We start from the raw sequence: 15,731 nt of genomic DNA, 5'->3' as shown, positions 1-15,731 counted from the left end.
TAAAACTTTCCTTGTCTTTCCCTTCCTTTCTCTACTTTTTCCTTCAAACTAAACACAGCCTTAATGTCAAACCCGTTATTGGGACGGGCAAATTTGGAATCCCAAAATACAGGATACCACTCACTCTCATTTGAGGATTTAAGTTTCACTACCCCCAAAGCACTGCGTAGGCATCTATATTTTACCCAAAACTTTAATGTAACAGGCTTATAGAGAATGGAAAATAGAACTGGGCAATAAATTCGAAGGAAACTGCTGCTTCACGTCAAACCTTTCATCTATTTTGATTATATTTTTAATTGTAAGCAAACTTTTGGCCCAAAAACATCGATTTCGCTTTGTATAATTTGACTTCAGGAGTAGGAGTACAAATACAAATTCGAAGAGTACAAAACCATATATTTTGTATTATTTTACATATATTTTTACCTTGTTTTGGTGCTGAACATGTATTTTTACTTGAGTGATTAGGTTTTATATAATTTCATAAACTTTTGGCGAAGTACTAGTCAGAGTCCTGCAGCCTGCCGTTGTCAGTTGTCTAAAGAAACTGCCCTCTTCATCTCCCCCTACAAGTTATAATCACTTGAATTCCAAAATTAGGACCTAGTCCTCAGCCTATTCTTCCTTGTAAATCTTCAAGCAGAAAACAATTTAGGTACAGTAGTGATCAAATTGGATTATACACTTAAAGCCCCTATATGGCTAAAGTCTTAAACCGTGAGAACTATAACAAGGTAAATAAAATTTTTAGAAATATTCATGCTTGGGATAAGTACATCCATACGACCCAATTCCACTACACAAATCACTTTTGACCTAGCTCACTTCCACCGCTATCGCATCTACTCGGATAAACACCTCCAGAACCTCTTGAACCATCGGAATCAAACCAACTCAACGCTTTGGATCTACTTTGTGATAATGTCAGGTGGTATGGACCAATTTAGTGATTGACCATAATCCTCTCAAAATCCAACATGCAGCTTCTTACACTACTTTACAGCGCTGTCAACAGACCTAGACTTTACCTTTTTACTAAATGATAAGTCAGCACCTTTTCTTTGGGTGTTCTTGTATTCCCAGGAATGAAAGATGATTGGTTTTTTGGCCCCTGGAAAACCAAAAACGTTAACAACAAATCCCACCTTAAATGTTCATATGGCGGTTGGATAATGGATAGCCAGCGTTATCGTGAAGATGCATGCCACGAGAAGAAAACCATACCTTTCTTTTTCAGAAGGGTGTCGTTCAGGTATATCGTGCCAAAATAACACTTCGGCGTTACACATGCGATGAAACAAATTTCACAATTCACATAGCTCCTACAATCTACCGCGAGCACACATGCATATATATATATATATATATATATATATATAAAGTTAAAGCACATAAATTAAGAAAAGCTTCCAGTTTGTGCTGTTCTCTGCACTGTACAATTCCAGATGACACCAATGAAGAGCCATCGTGCAAGAAAACGAGTACCTCATCATCATGCAGCATTCTCCTCTCCAACTGGTCATCTCTTCCGGCGTTTTGGCTCCACCTGGAAATGATCAGAAATACACCCAGATAATAAAAAGGGGTGAGAATATAATCGCAAATGGATACCAGAAAAAGTCTACCACTGGCAGTTGAATGAAATTCTCTATGAGAAAAGCTATAATGGTTGTTCCGCCTAATGATGCCAACTACTTCCGATCTTATTTATTAAGTGCAACATGGGATAAATTGCATACAGGGTATGGAATTCCTTGATTCCACTTTGTATCAAGTGTTTGTTACCTCTACCATAGAGGACGTTCTCCAATGTGAATTGTTTTTCTTGTTGTGAGTTGAAAAAACCATCTGGTTTGAAAACAAATTGGTTCTTGAAACAAAAACACAGAAAACAAGTTCTTCATTATGTGTTTTTGGTTTTCAAAACTAAAACGAAAATATGTTCTTGAATTTGTTTTAGTTTTTAAAAACCAACAATTTGATGATTTCAACAACATTTTTTGTTTTTTTGAAACAAAACTAACTTCTGTTGTTTTTTCGCTGACATGGCAATTTCAAAAACAAATGAAAACAAAGGTGAGGTCTGTTGCCAAAAATAAGTAAGGTAGTCCAAGTCCTTGTACATAATATAATAAATATGATATTAAACACAAATCCGTAGACACAGATAACTGGTTTCTTGTGCAATCAATAAGAATTTATTATTAAAAGGGAACCTAACTTGAATATTGAAGGAAGCTGTAAATTGTTTAAAAAATACCCCAAAAACCAGCAATTGGAATGTCCAGGCAAATAGTGATAACAAGAAATTGGAGCCATTATTTCCAGGATTTTAAAATCTTGTTCATCTTTTAGCCCCTGGGCCTTGGTCCACTCTCTACTCTTATGATTTCTGACTGTTATTTAATGACACTCCAAGCCTCAGTGAATTATGTGCAACCATATTTACTTTTTCATGGAATTATGTGCTTCCACTTTCTCGTTCATCTAAATCCCCATCCACCATGCTAATGACCTACCAGGCATAGATGGTCACTTGAAACCCCCTCCAATTTGGAGCCGTGGGATCAAACCCACAGACCTGCAGCCTCTCCGTGCTACGGCCAGTGAGCCTCATATGCACACTGCTCCTCCCCACCTCCAATTCCCCACTAATGTCCAAAAAAAAATCCCCATCCACCTTCTAAACCAATGTCAAAGAGATGAGATGTCCACTTTCCCACCTAATGAATATATTTACTTAAGAATATGCAAGAAATTAGAGGCATCCCTCATAATGCAGACTAAATTAAACATCATCAAGCACTTTAACCACGTAGGTTCCACAAAAACTCATCAATAATTTAATGGTTTCAGATAATATCCATCATATGCATTTATTGAAACAATGCCCAGCATATTTTCAAACAGTAATAATGTATCTATGCATGCTTGTCATAATGTCATTGTGACACTTAAGTCCCACCTCAATTACATGAAATGTATCAAGTTGCAAACAGAAGAGACTGACTAATAAATAGCGTAAATCATATGTTAATAAGAATACAAATTTTGTGCCTTCATAAGAAAGGCAAAAGTTTAATATCAATAAAATTAAGTTGAGACTCAAAATCCAACATGCACATATTGATTAAAAAAGTCAAACATGCACACAATGAATTATTATGCTTCTATGATATGAAAAATATTTACCAGGCCCTAAAATATCCAAACGTAATGTCTTCTTAGAGATTTAGCAAGTGGATTTTACTTCTTAATTGACTCTAATATATGAAGAAATGAGAGAGAGAGAGAGAGAGACTTTTCATGTATAAAAGAACCTTATTTTAATATAGTTAATATACAAAAGAACCTTAGTAATAGCTATATTGTCATGTTCATCTTCATCGGGCAGTATGCACAATAAAAAATGCAGAGATAAATCAAGGGAAGGGATATGCACCATTGCACCCTATACTGGATCCTCTTCATTTGACTCTTTCTTGGCATCCAAAGTGATACGGTTATACAAATCCAAATAAATACCCAGTAAAAGGCATAAAGTTGTACACCTAGTATTCCTCAGTTCCTGCCTCAGTAAAATCATCTTCCCCAAAAGATACTTGTTCTCTTCATCCCCCCCCCCAAAAAAAAACCCTATAACTAAGGCTATCTGGAAAACAATTTCCTTGAATGGATATGTTAGGCTCAGGCAAGACCTTAAAGAAATAACTAAAACCACTAATGCACATAGAATCCTATGGCTGTGTTTGGTTGCAATGCAAATAATTTGCACTGATGCAAAACAATGACAGTGCAAATGAATTGAATGTAAATTCTGACCTATTTTTGTTTCAAATTTTAGCTTATTTTGTTTGATTGCATTACAAATGAAGTAAATTAAGACGTGAAGCAGAATAAAGTAAAATCCAAAACAAAATTAAACAAGAATTTGCATTTTTTCGTTTGCACTCCCATGCATTTGTACTAGTGCAAATAAATTTGCACTGCAACCAAAAACAGCCTTGATGAGGTCATTCAAAAACTTCAATGGATATCATTATCAAAGGAATCATGATGATCCAACTTTGGTGGAACCCAGCTTGATTTTGTCCATGCAAATGTAAGCTCAGACATCCTCCAATGACAAAGCACTATCATATTCTTATGATCACATGCAAATACAGAATGTAGGTCTCTCCACAAGCATAATTATCAAAATTTTATTACCTACATTTTATATCATGAATCCTAAGGCTGCCTCTATTTGAATCTTATGTTCAATCATTTTCCAAGATAATATAATAATTTCTGTTTCAATTGTACAATTCGACCCATGAATCTAAAAATTAGATGGTTCATATGATTGAAATCAAACCAATTGAGACTGAGTTCTCTACCTTGCCACTCTTTGTTTCTTTTAGTTTTTTCATAAGGTTTTTTGTTTTTAAATACTTTAGATTTAATTCGACCTTCTGTACTATTTATGATTTGATTACAATTTTCAGAACATTGTACACGAACACCTGGCAAAGAACTTGTAAGCTGTAAACCAATATTAAATCTAAAGTGGGAGCACAAAATAGCGCATACTTGATTAAGGTGAGAAGAGAATTTCTCGTTCATGTTTTCAAGGATATCAACGGATCTCTTATCAAAGCCCACCACTTAAACGACATAATTCTTGAAGCTCCCTCAAACATGACTGGTCTTCTAAGAGAGACTTCATCCTTCAGTTATAGAAGACTAGGACTTCCACATTATCAGATGAAGCTTCACTCTTTCCTAGTTCTCTCTACAGATGATGAATGAAACCATAACAGCACTACCTAAAGATCTTCATTCCCACAGAAAATGCAGATTAGTGTCATGAGGCTGTATGCTCAAGTGCCAGATGGCCATAGAGTTCATTATTGTCTTCATGATCAAATCATTGAACAATCACTTAGGGCATAGTATGCAATTCTTGCTCATCTTAGACCTGAATAGACACCAATCAAATGATTTCTTTCATAAAAAAGATTCAATTTAAAAAATAAAGCAACAAAAGAATGGGTTTTCCATTCTACTCCAATATCAACAATTTCATCTTACAAAATATAAATATCATTCAAATTATTCCACGTAGGTATTGTATCTTTTGATAGATTAGAATATTCCCAATAACAATTGCCATTACAGAAAATTGACCTTTTATTTAACCTAGTGTAGCTGAAAAAAGCATTGTCCAATATGCATTAGTCTCGAAAAATTATCATTAATCATAAGTAGTGTTTTTAATAAATACCGTCAGTCTGTCATTTGAGAGGATCACCTCCCAGTTGAGAGTTTAATTGTTTAAATCCTAACAAAGTGCATTAACAATCAACCCTGAAAAATGTAGTAATTTAAGTCACTTCTGATTCCTCAGGACCTTATAATTATAAACAACAAAACAAGAAAGAACTGTTTTGAGATTTTCAGATTTCGACCCGTCTCCATAAATTACATCAAATCCAAAGGCAAGGACAGCACCTGATATGTCAATCTAGCACTTTGTCAAACTTTTCAGAAGGCAATGGGTCACTCCTAACTCTTTTAACTCCCTTATTAATGCCTAACTGGCCAAGGAGTTTAGTAAGAAAAGGGAGAATTTTGTGGATCTTTCAAACTACCCTATATATCGGTGTGTTTGGAAGGAAAGAAACAAGAGGGTCTTTGAGTAGGAACTGGTAGATGCCATTCTTGCCTCTCTGGAATGATTGAACATCTTATATTCTTCTGGACCTATATATTAGAGGAATTTAGAGGTATGGATTTCGGAAACCCTGATTGGAAATAGAATCATTTTTGAGGACCACAGTGTGTAGGAGCTTGGTTGCTTGCTTCTGCTGTATATGGCATTGAGTATATGGCCATACTCATGTAGTGGTGCCTACCTACTACATAGCAAATATTTCTATAGTAGGGCTGCCTCAACCCCTTTTTATGGTTTTTCATTCCATCTTAACAAAGATACATTACTTACAAAAAAGTGAACAATGATCAAGTCAGATTGTTCCAGAATGCACCATAAATTTATAGGCTGGATGCATGATGAACTGCCACTGACACTTGCAGCTTGGTTCTGTAAGACTTAATAGAAAACAGGTTAAACCACACAAATGCATTCAAACCCCACATCCACAACTACCCTAAATGTCCACACTGTAAGGTTGCAAGTCAGCTAGAACTACATGATATTGAGCTACGATAGTGAAAGAGGGAATTTGCAATCTACCACCATATGCCATTGCTAGCAGAAAACATTTTCAGGGCTAATAAAATCAACTCTGTTATGCTCACAAGAATTTAAAGCTAGGACAAAAGCAATAATTAACAAAATATGTTTATATCAAGGTATATCAGTTACAATAACTACATAATCAAATTTCTTCCTGAAGATCAAATAGCCATAAATGAAATCCTCTTCTCATACAATTGCAGCACAATTTCAGAAAAAGAACTTTTAGGTATTAAACATAAGAATTCGTTAAAAGAAAAAAAAAGAGAGAATTACAAGAATTGGTGATATAGAATCACCCATGAAAAAGAGAACAATAAACACCCCACTTGCTCCTTTTTTATCAATAAAAAAATTCATTGAATTCAATTATGAAAGGATTACATTCAACCAAAGGGAGGTAAACTGTCTTAACTCCCTCACAAGCAAAAAAACAGAATTAGAAATAAGCCCAGATCATAGAATCCCTATCACCCCTTGCTTAGCTAGCCCGTCAGCAAAATAATTTGCTGTTCTTTTAACCCAACTGTGCTTTACTTCAATATCCTTTGCCAACCATTTAAATTTTTTCCTCTCATTGCTGTATTTCCACATTCCAGGCTTATCTTCCTTCAACCAGCTTACCACCACCTCTGAATCTGCTTCAATAATCAGCCTCCTAATATCCAGGTCTCTTGCTCTTTGAAGCCCTTCCAAGGCTGCTGATATCTCAGCCCTAAGGGAGTAACCCTCTCCAATTGGGCCGGATAATAGGGCTAGAGCATTCCCTTCAACAGCCACAACCCCATCGATTTCAAACCCAAGAGCACAGAATTATTACACACACAATTAAGACAAACTTTGCAATCAGGAACTAACACTGCTAACAGAATTAGAGAACATGGATACACCTACCTTCTGATAACCCTCCTTTCACCATGCTTACAAAAGCAAGTACACACCCTCCAAACTTCATTAATCCCCTCATTTCTTTCTGAATGAAAAATAATGCTCTTATCCTGATCCCAACTGTTTGCCAAATCCACATATAAGACTATATGTTTCTCATTATATCATTTCTTCTAAGTCCAACAACAATTTTCTGGTATTTTCCTCATCACCTGTAAAGAATAAATACAACATATTGCCAAGCTGGACTTCCTTAATCTATTTCCTTTCCAACATGAAAAGCTTCCACGGCTGTGATGAAATGATCACCATCCTCCTGCTCCTTGGCTTCTCCCACTTAACGTCCCCAACCATCAACATATTCCTTTCGCTTTTTTCTATGCTCACTGTTAATGGTCTGCACTCTACAATTATACATTCTTGTTGACTTGTAGTCTAGGTAGGCATAATCCCTACCCTAAAATGTGATTGAAACATCAAACAACATAACTGCTTTTTTTTCTACAGGATAAAGAGACCTCAAAATGGTGGTGATTATGTATGTACTTGCATGAATATGCAAGGAAAATTATGCAAATTTTCCTAAACAGGAAAATAAATAATGAATTCATCATACAATATGAAAAACTTTGTTAGAATGAAGTGAAGGTGAAATATCCCTCACGAAAGCAAGTATTATCAAGCACCTCAATACTCAATGCTATCCATCTGTCCAACAAATTCTAATTTATAATTCAATCAAATGAACATGATGTAACAAATAAACTATAAATTATGTAAAAATGTGCAATATTTTACAGAATGTTGTTACCAAGGGCAACAGCAACACTTTCCAATTAAGTAAAAGAAGACAAATCACCATCCTCACCTTAGGCTCAACAGGTGGTGAGACAGGAAATGTGTTCATGGATCTTTTGGCATCATCTTCAGATGAACAATCAGAACATAAAAAGTGATCTAATTTCTTTGCTTGCTCTATGGTCATGCCCATACAAGAAGGATGAAACCTGCTAGGATAATAGTATTCATACATTACAAAACATAGAAAAGAACAAAGAATATTATGTGCGGAATCTGCAGATAAAAAACAATAATATTGTGAATGAATAAAATAAATAACTTAGAACGAATGCTGAATTGTGAAAAAAATTCAAGTCCACCAAAACTGAAAAGAAAAAGAAAGAACAGAATAAATAAATACATAGATAAATAAAATGAAAAAGATATAAGCATGGATCATATTGTGCATTCTGAGATTATTTTACTTTTCTTATAAATTTACAGAAAAAAAGGAAAATATAAAGAAATAGAAAACTGAATTTACCATGTTTACCACTTCAGACAGTGTAGACAATAAATGGTATTATCAGATTCACCTCCTGAGTGACATACATATCCTACAATTAATGGCTATTTAACCTGAATATTGACATAAATATAAATTCAAAAGCCCCTTAAATATGTTTTAAATAACCAAAATAAGTCTTAAGACAAATTGATTCAAATGCCATTATCAAATAAACCAGAAGATTCATAAAACAAAACATTAGATGTGAACACGGAAAGGATTCAATGCTAAGATTTGAATCAAATGATTTAGATTCATTATTTGAATCACTAATCATACCATAAATGGTAAGATTTTGAAAAGCAACAATTCCAATATTCTAGTAATTCAGATAAAACCCTTTTTATGCTACATTTATAGCATTGCAACCTAAAATCCTTTTAGCACCAAAGCGGGTCCCAAATGATATAACTTCACAATTCCTACATTGGATATTTGCTTCAGATACTGCACTTCTGGTTCCCTCTGATGTATCTCCAAGTAATAATCAGAAGCAAAACATCATTCAATAATTTATTCTTCTTTGAGAAGAATTATTCAACAACTTGTCAACAAAATAATAGTGGAAACAATGACTGGAAAAATATTGTAGCTATAATGCGAGAAAAAAAATAAAAAATGACCAAAAAGGTAGAATTAACTTCTCTTGTATTGTCAGATTCTTTAGGAACTATGCTACATCGTGTTTCATTTAAAAGTTCCGATAGTTCATTGTATAGTTAAGTTGGAAATTTAGGCCATTTTTTGAAAGGATGGGGAATGTCCATAACAGTTACAACAGAGATTGGGCAATAAATGCAATTGTTTTTTGGATCAATATAAATGAAATCACATTTCACTCATAAGACTTTATATATGAAACACTCAGTGAGGAAATATGTCAAATAACTAGGTACAAGAAAAGGGTAAGTTCTAAGTTCTACACATAAATATGCAGCAATAATCATCCTTCAATGGTTAAATGTCTACACGTGCTATCAAAATCTACTTGTCACAAATTCCCAAATGTCTACATGTCTACATGTGCTATTAAATGAGGGATGAGGCCCAAAGACAATAGATCCTAAGCAAGCCATTATAAAATACAGCAACTCTTTAAATGCTTTATTGATATAGAGGCCAAAGATGTCCTCTATAAAGTCCATACAAATTCGTATGGCAATCTGAAGATCTAGACGTTAATCATTAAGTCCCTTAAAAATGTATAAAAGTGAAGCAAAACTAGCATTCAAGTCTTGAAGAAAATTCAATATTAAAGAAAACGCAAAACCATATTCGACATCTGAAACCTCAATGAACCATCAAGCATGGCTATGCAGATTAATGTAACCAAATAGAAAACCGTTTCCAATAAAAGAAATGTAACCAAATAGAAAAAAAAAAAAAAAAAAAAAAAAACGTAAAAGAAAGATAGAAAATAGATGAATAAATGGACAAGTTGCATGCCACTGTTGATGAAAAGAAAATTCCAAGGAATGAACAAAATTTACCAATCTTTACATCCTTCACACTGAACCATGAGATCATCGGGATTGTAAGGCATCTCGCACTTGCAATACCTGCAAGCTAAAATCAATTAAAAAAAAAGATAGACACCAGTAAGAAGTTCAACAGAAGTAAAAACCAGAAACTCACACTGCCACTCGGTCAGGGGTGAATCCCCCGGTGGCAGCCTTGTACTCAAATCGACAGAAGTAGTCCTCGGCACCGACATTCTCGAGTTTGGTGTAGTTCTTAAACGAGTGGACAGTACACTTCCCCTCGATGGTATGAGCACTTTGCACATCATAGTGGTCCGACAGAAACAATTCCTTCGCTCCATGGAACTGCCTCCGCCCTCCAATCGATTCCTCCGGCCGATAGTACCACCTCACCCGGACCTTCACATTATTCCGATTATCTGCTTCGATCTTTTCCACTCGAGCCACATAAGGAGGCTTATCGGAGTCCGAGGGGCGCATCAAAACACAATCTCCCGCTGCGAAAATCCGTAAAATCTCTAAAACTTAGAAGAATAAGAAGAAGAAAAAGTATTCGTCCAAACATGTTTAATCCAACACCAGGCGATGATTGAAGAAAAATAAAATATAGGAATTTTACCTCTGACAACCTTGTTGGTGCCTTTGATCGTATAGGAATCCAAGTCTTTCTTCCCTGGCTTCGTCTTCGCCATGACTATTGATCTCCGCCGCTTCGGTTCACAGTAGGTCTTCGATGGAGAGAGCAATTTACCAAGTCCCAGTCAATAGCGTTTTTATAGGAGAAATCAGAAACCGGAATGCATTGGTTGAGAAAAAATCGATGAAAGAAATGGTGGTTAAAACCCTAGATTTTGGGAAGGGACGTAAACAAAAACCCTAAAACTCCTCCGAGAGAGAACTGACGGCATGAGTGTGAGAAGAGATGGCTGATTTCCGACGAGGGCTTATGTTCGCATGCGAGCATGACCAGCACGGCCACATCATCATACCATACATATGTACATAATACATACATCCATGCTGATGCTGCCGTATGTGTTGATATTCTCATACGTATATGGCGCAGAATACGAGGAAGACGACGACGACAATCGACAATGCGTCGAGCTTTCCAAGGTCCAAACAGAAAAGACAATGCGTCGTGTGCTGTTTGAGGTGAATCGGATCCACTCACTCTGTTCCAGCTGTTCATTGAGTGGGTCGTAGATTCTCAATCAGGTGGTTGGTGACGATCAACAGAATCCACAATGGACGGCTTTGATTGTTGTTTATTTCGTGACAAGAGATCAATGCGTCTCTGGACTCTGGTTGGATTCTTTGCGGCTTGGACCGTTCAATGTGGATAAGAAAATAAATCACGAATCGGTGCTAGGATGGAAAGTAATTCAGAGAAAGTATTTCGGAATGTAGCGTGTTGACGAAGGCTCGACGTTGTTTTTTGTAAGCTGGTTCGGCTGTTTGAAGCAGGGGAGCAAGTCGGACGAGTTGGGTCGGGTTTAAGCTAAAACCTTGGCACAATTCTAACTTGCTCACAATTGGATTTAAGCTTTCAGTTTGAATAGATCACGAGGTCAAGTCCTATATATTCAGTTTAGGTATTTAAGGGAGGAGAGGGGGCCAAAACTTAAAAAACATGGAAAAGGGAGTCAAAAGCTAGGAAACATAGGTATGGGGGTTAAAATATAAATGAAATTTAAATAGATTTTATAGGAATTTTGAAGGCAAAGGGGTCATGTATCCCCTCCACCACCCCCTAACTCCGCCCCTGTCCATGTAAAAGAAAGGTTTTCAAGTCAAAGCCCCTCCTCCAGTCAGACACGTTTTCTTCCAAATTTTTTAAGAAAAAGTAGACATGTGTCAATAATCTGAATAGTGGTCGTTCAAAATACAGCCCATCACCACGCAGAACCGTGTGTTATTCTAACTTTTTTCTACAATACCTGAGAAATGAGAAGCTCCCACTCTCAATCATTTCTTAAAAAAAAAAAAAAAAGAGAATATGCAACCATTTAATTTTCATTTCTGAACAATATGCAGCTTCATCTAACCGAACTATCTATCTTTCAGCACATTCAGAAAGGTTTGCATCTCAGAGAAGTCTGCAACTTAGAGAAATCCGAACTTCAGGAAACCTTCATTCGGTTAGTCTTTTATCCCAACTATCAACGTTTCTTCCCATTCAAATCTAATCTAACCGAACTTTCAATGTTTCTTCACATTCAGAGTAATCTGCAACTTCAGAGAACTTTGCAATTGAACTCTACAACTCATATAAGTCTGCAACTTAGAGAAGTTTGAACTTTGAACTTCAGCAACTTCAATCGGTTAATCTATTATATGCTCTACTTTTTTTAGGTGTTATTTAATGTTAAATAAGTTAGCTCTGTTCAATAGTTAGGGTTTAGTAAAATCAGTAAATTGGTTAGCTCTGTTCACCAGCGGCTGTTATCATAACCAAATTGTGTTTTCCATTTTTTTTATTTTTTTCTTCTTCCATTATTATTTTGTTCTGATTTTTCGAATATTTAATACATCTATATGATGAAATGGGTGATAAATCACCCTTCTTTGACCTCTAGAAGGTGTCTGTTCACTGCCGGTTGTTATCACAATCTGATTGTATTTTCAACTTTTTTTTTATTTTTTTCAAATTTTATTGTTATTTTCTTCTAATTTTTGAATATTTAATGCATTTATATGTTCAACAGGGTGATAAATCACCCTTCTTTGAGGCCTCTTGAATGCGTGTGTATGGTTATCTTCGTGACTCTGCCAAGAGAATGAACCATTGGAATCGGGTTAAGAAGATGATTTTATGTGGATCAGGTCGGGTCGGGTCTAAGCCAAACTGTCAATTTAATTGTTTCTTACTAAGAGCCCGGTTCGTCTGAACCGGTTTAAGGTATTTAAACCGAGTGAATTCCCAACAATTGTTGCTTATTAATTATTGTGTTTAATTCATTCAATTGTTGTTTATTAATTAAGGTATTTAATTAATCACTACTACTTAAATACACATAATTCATTACAAATAATTAACAACGATGAAAGTTATGATAATTATTAATTCGGAATGATAATTAATTACATCGGTTCGTGTTGAAAACAAACCCAGTTTAATTAATTAATGATAATTAATAACGACTGTAATAATGTTAATCATTAATTTGGATTTAACCATTTAATATTTATATTAATTCATAATAATCAAGTGATACATATATAAGTAATCTTAATTACTATTACTATTATTATTATTATTATTATTATTATTATTATTATTATTATTATTATTATTATTATTATTATCAGTTATTAATATATTTTAAAAATTACTGAATTCATTACGACTGTCATTAATATTAAAATTATCGATGTCATTATTATTAATTGTTTATATCAGTAATTTTGATATCATGATTAAAATATTATAAAAAACTATAATTACTATAATTAATTAATTATTATTATTATTATATGAATATTATTTCATTATAATTAATATAAGTACTATGGATAGCAAATGTGAATTCATTGAATGAATATTGCTATAATTACTATAATTAAATTTTAATTAATTAATATAATTAATCATTAATATTAATATTCCATTTTGATTAAAATATTATCATTTAGTAATTATTAATATATTTCAAAATTTACTGAATTCATAATGACTATCATTAATATTAAAATTACTGATGCCATTATTACTTATTATTTATATCAATAATTTTAATATTATGATAAAAATATAAATATTATTATTACCATTACTGTCTAAGGGGTAGCTTCCATTTTTTTGGTATGAAGTAGGCTGTCAACTATAAATTAAAAGTTAAATTTTCTGATTTTATAATCGCTAATTGTAACATTAAAATTTCTGTTGCCAGTAATATTAATTACTTATATCAATAATTTTAATATTATAAATAACATATAAATATTATTATTAGCAGTACTGATTAAAATCAGTAATATTAATATTATAATTATATAATACTACTAAACATTAACTGGTTTCTCTAATTTAATTTAGGGAAAGTTAATAATTATTAATTTATTATCAAATTTTATGAATTTAACATTACTGATTTTATAATCGCTAGTATTAACATTATAGTTTGTAAATAGGAAAATGTAATTACTAAAAAGTACTTGCTGAAAATTTAATTATTAATATGATCAGTTAATGATTATTAATATATTATTAACATTATTGAATGTATAACCAGTAAGATAATATTAAATTTTGTAAATATGAAAATTTAATTACTATAAATAACTTCCTGAAATGAATGATTATTAATAAAATAGCAATAAAATAAGTTTCCATTAATCAAAACACTTTTAATAAAATAATTTTATTATATAAATATTCATACAATATTAAATTAATAATAATAATTAAACATAAATAAAATAATAACAAATTAATAAAATACAAGAAAAATAAAATAATAAATTACTAATAAAATATACAAAATTGAAAATTTTGTAGTTTATTCTGATTCCAACTCCAAATGAATTAAACAATAGCAATCAGAATCCGATTTCAATTCCCAACTGAACCAAATAGGCATAAGGAAGAGGTGATTTTGATTTTGATTCCAATTTCAATTATGTCCATGGACCGAAAGGACCCTAAAATTAGTTTATGTTTTATTAATTTGGAACTTAATAAATAAAACTAATAAAAATTTGCTAAAGGTAAGAAAAATATTAATTTAGCAAGTTTTTATCTAACAACTATTAACATTTAAGAACATAATAAAAATTAGTATTAATAAATAGCTTAACCCGGATATACCTATATATTTGTAGGCTCAAGCAACGATTTTCTTCTGAGCTAGGTCTAACTTGGATTTGCATCAAACTGTTAGTCTGTACAAAATGAATGTGTCAATAATTAAATTTTCATATTTACAAATTTTATTAATTATTGAAAAAACTATTTTTTGAATTAAATATTTCTTGAAATTTTAATAATTATTTAACATTATTGATTTTAAAATATAAATTTAATATTATTAATTTTAAAATATAAATTTAACATTATTGATTCCCTGTACTTAGTACGGGGTCATTCACTAGTTACTGTTAATTAATTGAAAGAATTAACTTGGATTATTGGGTAAACTACTTAAATCTCCCCTATAAATTGACCTCCACAAAAGCCCCTCTTGACATTTGGTGTAAAATTGTTATAATGCATATGTTAATTACTAAATCAATTTAATTAGCTCATCACCATAGTGCCCTCATTAAAGCTTCAATTGGATTAAGAATAGCTGCTCTACCCCATCTAAATATCCAAACTTTTGGCTCAGCTTGGAACAAGTACAAATATAGAGTGTAAAACCTTGTATTTTATATTATTTTGTATATATTTATATTATGCATATTTGTATTTATACTCTTTCCAAATTGAGCCTTAGCTTCAAATTTACTAAATAAATACAGTGGATAACATGTGTTCGACTAATTTAACCTATGCTTTATGAAAACCCCAAAATGTTGGAAAACATTTTAATTCAGCTAATAAAATGACTTTCTGAAGAGGTTAGTTTTAATAATTTCTTCAACATGGGTTAATGCTCAATCTGAAGTCTCCCAACTGACTCTAAAGCTAGTTTGCTCCTCACATAGCATGCCTCACACCGACCTCATAGTCACATCCCACCCTCTATTGGGAACATCTCCCATGAATAATAAATTAAAGGACGGGAGATGTTCCTGATGTGCAGCCATGACATGTTTTGAGGTCAGT

The 15,731-nt window shown here is 33.0% G+C and overlaps 1 protein-coding gene across 1 annotated transcript; it reads right to left on the bottom strand.

Annotated features, from left to right (window-relative positions):
* Positions 1-1,212: 1,212 nt before the first annotated feature.
* On the bottom strand, positions 1,213-11,085 carry LOC148875266 (chromatin remodeling protein EBS-like). Its single transcript, XM_088966229.1, has 5 exons — positions 10,581-11,085; positions 10,116-10,458; positions 9,971-10,039; positions 8,001-8,139; positions 1,213-1,549 (listed from the first exon to the last, which is right to left on the bottom strand). Exons 1-5 carry the CDS (start codon positions 10,651-10,653, stop codon positions 1,523-1,525), a joined length of 651 nt encoding a protein of 216 aa, XP_088822355.1. The 5' UTR covers positions 10,654-11,085; the 3' UTR covers positions 1,213-1,522.
* Between the last annotated feature and the right edge of the window lie 4,646 nt (positions 11,086-15,731).

The sequence above is a fragment of the Nelumbo lutea genome, chromosome 1 (assembly GCF_056320005.1).
Source record: "Nelumbo lutea isolate HS-2025 chromosome 1, American lotus-T2T, whole genome shotgun sequence".
NCBI classification, from domain to species: Eukaryota; Viridiplantae; Streptophyta; class Magnoliopsida; order Proteales; family Nelumbonaceae; genus Nelumbo; species Nelumbo lutea.
The sequence above is the reverse complement of the archived record's forward strand: the minus strand, read 5'-3'. Positions and strand labels throughout refer to the sequence as shown.

What these genes read in the sequence shown, in the direction of transcription:
- LOC148875266 (XM_088966229.1), bottom strand. Translation starts at nt 10,653, where the DNA reads ATGGCGAAGACGAAGCCAGGGAAGAAAGACTTGGATTCCTATACGATC. An exon ending in ACCCCTGACCGAGTGGCAGT is followed by an intron (nt 10,040 to 10,115) that starts GTGAGTTTCTGG and finishes TTTAGCTTGCAG; the next exon opens with GTATTGCAAGTGCGAGATGC. An exon ending in CACCACCTGTTGAGCCTAAG is followed by an intron (nt 1,550 to 8,000) that starts GTGAGGATGGTG and finishes GATCATTTCCAG; the next exon opens with GTGGAGCCAAAACGCCGGAA.